General features: G+C 33.8%; 2 protein-coding genes across 4 annotated transcripts; both read left to right on the forward strand.

Annotated features, from left to right (window-relative positions):
• LOC107268608 lies at positions 1–2063 on the forward strand. 3 transcript variants are annotated; one of them, XM_025086099.1, is made up of 3 exons: positions 7–116; positions 180–714; positions 781–2063. In XM_025086099.1, the coding sequence occupies exons 2-3, from the start codon at positions 612–614 to the stop codon at positions 1440–1442; spliced, it is 765 nt and encodes a 254-aa protein (XP_024941867.1). In that variant the 5' UTR covers positions 7–116; positions 180–611; the 3' UTR covers positions 1443–2063. The 3 variants fall into 3 exon arrangements, with proteins under 3 accessions (XP_015597053.1, XP_024941867.1, XP_015597048.1); XM_015741567.2 differs by having other exon boundaries at positions 1–116; positions 282–2063; XM_015741562.2 differs by having other exon boundaries at positions 180–2063.
• LOC107268626 lies at positions 903–3856 on the forward strand. The gene is made up of 4 exons (XM_025086105.1): positions 903–909; positions 2777–2783; positions 2857–3035; positions 3173–3856. The coding sequence occupies exons 3-4, from the start codon at positions 2973–2975 to the stop codon at positions 3416–3418; spliced, it is 309 nt and encodes a 102-aa protein (XP_024941873.1). The 5' UTR covers positions 903–909; positions 2777–2783; positions 2857–2972; the 3' UTR covers positions 3419–3856.
• Positions 3857–5111: the final 1255 nt, after the last annotated feature.

The following is a 5111-nucleotide window of genomic DNA, read 5'->3' on the forward strand; positions in this document are numbered from 1 at the left end:
TATGTAAATACTATTGAGTCACAGTAAAAAAAAACAAATTGAATATGTGAAAGCATATTTATGAATTCAGTGGTTTAAATATTATAAACAATTTGGAATAAATTTCAGGCTTTCAGGTAAGTCTTTAATAATTTATTATAATACACGTAACCTCATACGACCCAATAAACAAAACGCAGAGAGAAGCCACCAACATTCGAGTTGTTTTGGAACTGCTTTATGACAACGTTATGACGATTGGGTGAAATGTTGCCAATGATAGCAATTCTAAAAAATTTCAGCCAATCACCTCTGAACAGTACGTTACCGGGAAATGAACTTGATCTTTCTTCACTCGTTTGTTGTAAGCAGTCGTAAGCAATTGTGAGGGTTTCGGCTTCCACAAAATTAATAGGAGAGTACCTACATTTATAATATATTAATTACGTAAGCTTTACATTACACTTATTGAAATTCTACCGTAAAGATTATATAAATTTAAAGATTTGGAACATAATTTAACTTTTGGATAAAACAAAAATATACGTGGTTACACCTAACCACGTGTTGTAGAAGTTTTATTGAATCCTTTATACGAATACTTATCTGTAGTAAGTGTATTTTTCTTCAAAATGCCCGAAGACGTTTATTTATTGTCTAGAAGCCATAAGCATCGCATGATTACAGCTGAATTAGCTCGTTATGAAAGTCCCCTAAAGAAGTCTGGTTTTGACGGTAATAAATATATATCTACAATTAAAAATGTAGCAAGGTCTGATGATACAATAGTTCAAAATTCAGAAACAAACGCAGATCTACATGAATCGTGCGATCTGTCTGAAGAACATGTATTTCAAGCTGGGAATCTAGAGAATTCTTTGTCATGTGAACAGATTGAAATTGAGGAAAGCCAAGATCTTTGTGCATCAAGTGAGTTTTCTTTTGAAATTGATGGTAATAGCATAGGAGGTAATCTAGACGATAATGCTGATACTTTAAGTGATATTAAATTTGAAGAAGGATTGCGCAGTTGGATTTCCAAAAATAATATTTGTCATAGTGCTGCGAATGAATTATTAAAATTATTGAAACACAATGGTCACTCTCACTTATCAGCAGATATTAGGACTTTTCTTAGAACTCCAAAGTTAGATTCTCAAACCATAGAATCAGTAAATGGAGGTCAATATGTTCATTTTAATCTATCATCAAGTATCGAACGATTAATCACAAAATATTTTCAAGATATCCCAAGTGAGCTAAAACTTCATATTAATGTTGATGGTCTACCAGTTTCAAAAAGCTCTGGGAGTCAATTTTGGGTTATCTTAGCTTCAATTGTTGCTGATTTTCATACAGAACCATTTGTTGTTGGATTTCATCATGGTTTGATGAAACCTAAAGATCCTAATCAGTTTCTGAAATTTCTAGTAGATGATGCAAAAATAATATCTGAACGTTGATTAGTTGTGAATGGAAAACAGATATCTGTTGTTATAAATGCAATCATTTGTCATGCACCTGCAAAATCTTTTATATGTTGCACCAAAAATCATACAGGCTACTTCAGCTGTACTAAATGCATTCAAGAAGGGGATTTCATAGAAAAAAGAGTTACTTACCCTGAGACAGATTGTACATTATGCACTGATAATTCCTTTAGAAGCAAGCAACAACCCGAGCACCACATATCAACTTCTTGTTTAGAGCTTTTAAATATAGACATGGTTGCACAAATACCACTTGATTATATACATAATACATAATACTACATAATAGCCACATACCCGTTTTTCAAAGCAGACCAGATTGAAGTTGTAATAGCTGAATGGTTTCGGTTTGCAAAACAGAGATTACACAGAGAGACCAAGGAATCATAATGTAAGAGCTTGAGACTTGATTATTTCTTCTTTATGCGACCTGTATTCAAATTATTGCAAGGTTGTAATGATTTGATTGTTATTTGTTAACAAGTTTCTTCGAAATCCTAGTCAAATAGGGAGAGAGAGAGAGAGCAATACAATACATACATTATAATTATAAATGTTTTATTATATCATAATAAATATAAAATGCGATCAAAATGTATGGATTATTTAGTGTAAACCCAAATATACATCTTATGATCTACATGATACACGGGTTATATAAATGATATCAACATGTAATATAACAATCGCATGTAAGTTTGATAACATTCATATAACAATATTCTGTAACATTGATAAAAACGTGATATTCGTTTGAGTGTCTCATTTTAACTTACCTGCGAGTCACTTGTAACAAGCATGCTATATTACTTGTTACATTGCGTTATGCTACTGTTACATTTATATTATGTTGCAGTGTTTGCTGGATGAGATATATAAATCTTATTTAAAAAATTAACGTCATTGTCAAATGTCATTACCAGCTCTATAGACGAGGTCATTATCAATATCGTTAGAAAAATGAAATTTCTCTACGATAAAAGTCATCGTGACTTTAAAAATGAAGTAATGATTTACTTATCTGTATGAATAAACGCATACACATTTTTTTTGATATTTATATATTGACAGATAATGACATTTGACAATGACGTTTCGTGCTCCGTCAAATCCTTAGCGACCCTAGCAACCGCTTCCGTATCGTTGCTATGTCCAAGACGTCATAAACATCGTAGAGACTTAGTAAACGCTCGGTTTTAAAAACGATTTTCTCCTTGATTGGAGGATCCAATGGAATTACGTAAATATCAAATGAAGATCTTATTGCTTATTTCTTATTCCTTATTTCTTATTATATTGCATTGTAGAATAGCCGTAAGTGATGTTGCCAATGCAGCAGCATTCAGAGCTGTTCATAGAATAACAGATACATTGCTGTTACTATCAGGGAAGGTAGTTTCATGGCCTACCGGATCTACTGTAGACATAGTGCAAAATGGATTTGCAAAACTAGGTTTTTCTGATACCATTGGTTGCATCGTTGGCTGCTATATTCGAGTCTCAATGTCACAAGATGAAGGAACTGCTTATATTTGTAGAAAAAATTTTCAAGTTATAATTGTGCAGGTATTTAGTAATTAAGTAATTATAATATAAAAACATATTTTATTAAGTCCAATCTGATTAATAATAGAATAGAGCGACCATTCTACAGATATTTGGCAAATTTTTGCAATAAAAAATTTCTCATGTATTATTTTCAGGCAGTTTGTGACCATACAATGAAGTTTACACATTGCTATACAGGTGAAGTGGGAAGTGTACATGATGCTAAGGTTTTAAGAAATAGTGAATTATGGTCATACATGACAACTGGCGCTGAAGAAAAATTTCCTAACAACATGCATCTATTGGGTGATAAAGCATATCCACTATCTCAAACCCTTTTAATACCATACAAAACTTATGGACAATTGAACAGTCAGCAACGGAATTTAATTATAAATTAAATGCAGCTCGTAGTGTAATAGAGAGAGCTTTTGCTATATTACAAGGAAGATGAAGATGTCTAAAGTTTCTGGACGTTAGGACAATTGAATGGATACCAAAATACATAGTGGCATGTTGTGTTCTACATAACCTATGTATAATCAACGGAGATATGTTTAACCAAAATGAGGAAGACGCTTCTGCCGTTTCAGAATACGATGATGTGCATAATGAAACAAGAAGAGAACAAGGGGAGCAAAGGATGTTTGGAATACAAAAAAGAGATAGAATTGCAAACGAATTATACAATTTATTATAATAAAATTAAATACTTTCTGTTCAAACTATATTGCTATCATAAAATAATATCACTCAATTGCCATCATGACACTGATAAAACATATAACTCTTGAATAAAAAAAAAAACATTTTTCTCATTTATAATTGTACAAAGATAATTTATATTTTACTATATTTTCCTTTCTTACGGTAAAGATACGTAGTCACTATATACTTTTTTTTTGTATTCTATTCGTGTTAGCAGAGATGAGTAGGGAGATTGCCAATGAGCCTGTTTTTGGTGAAGGCAATTTTTCTCTGGTTTCGGCGCGCCACCTTAGCGGAGGGCCCTCGAAGCAGTTCCACGTTTTTGATTGGTCGTGTATATATAGTAATACTACGCGTGATAATCTGGAGCTGTGTTTTGGCGTGTCGTCGCGCCACCTGAACGAGACTCTCGAACTAGTTCCACGTTTTTGATTGGTCGAATGAATTCGTGTGTTCCTCGAGATCCACGATTTTAAACCGGGTGAACACTCAAATAGGGAGACTTGAATCCACCCTTTCTTACTGCATATTACATAAACCGTAGTAATAAGGTAGTAAATTTTGCCGATGTTAATTCCCTTAATATCCATATGAAGCTTTGTAAATAATAGAGTGACCAAATAAAACTTTAAACAAACCCTCGAACGTTATCAAAATTTTTTTTTTAATCAGACCATGCTGCGACCACGGCACATTAAAACAAAAAATGATATGGAGAAATGTATCTATGTTAGAAATGCAAGAGCATTAAGCGGAAACGAGATTTTTTTCCATTGCTGTCAATTTTTCTCTTACATCTTCATGAGAGTCCGTATCGCAACAAGTGAGGCTGCTCAGTTCTACCAGCTATGGATTATCGTGTACGAAGAACATGCATTGGGCGCGTTGGCAACGATTCAGTTTCGTAATCGTAAGGTGCCGCGTTCGCGTCTAGAGAGGGAAACTTTTTTTTCTTCATTTCTTTTTTGTTTAATTCTTTTAAGAGGTAATGCCATTCTAATGGCTCAAAAAAATAAAAAATTGTGGTCAATTATTATTGAAAAATAGCATATGTAATATAAAGTCTATTTAGATGAATTTATTGTACACTGAACGTCATTAATGTTGTCCAGCTTGTTAATGCAGTGCGGTGAGATAAGAGAAAAGAGTGGACAGTGACTGTTTGACGGACTGGTATATGTACCAGGATAGGTGCATGAAACGCAGGTAGCGCTATGGTGCGAGCGAGACGCGAAAGCGTCGTACGGTGCGTCCTGTTCGAACGCATGAGTGGGAGTGAGACGGCAATGCATGAGTCCCACTGACAAGGAAACCCCCCCAACCCGACCCCACCGATTTCAATAATTTTTTGATATGTTGTAGTACTCGACAAAATAAGAGACACGT

This window comes from Cephus cinctus, unplaced genomic scaffold, assembly GCF_000341935.2.
Source record: "Cephus cinctus unplaced genomic scaffold, Ccin1 Ccin1_scaffold0060, whole genome shotgun sequence".
NCBI classification, from domain to species: domain Eukaryota; kingdom Metazoa; phylum Arthropoda; class Insecta; order Hymenoptera; family Cephidae; genus Cephus; species Cephus cinctus.

What these genes read in the sequence shown, in the direction of transcription:
- LOC107268608 (XM_015741567.2), top strand. Translation starts at nt 612, where the DNA reads ATGCCCGAAGACGTTTATTTATTGTCTAGAAGCCATAAGCATCGCATG.
- LOC107268626 (XM_025086105.1), top strand. Translation starts at nt 2,973, where the DNA reads ATGTCACAAGATGAAGGAACTGCTTATATTTGTAGAAAAAATTTTCAA. An exon ending in TTCAAGTTATAATTGTGCAG is followed by an intron (nt 3,036 to 3,172) that starts GTATTTAGTAAT and finishes TATTATTTTCAG; the next exon opens with GCAGTTTGTGACCATACAAT.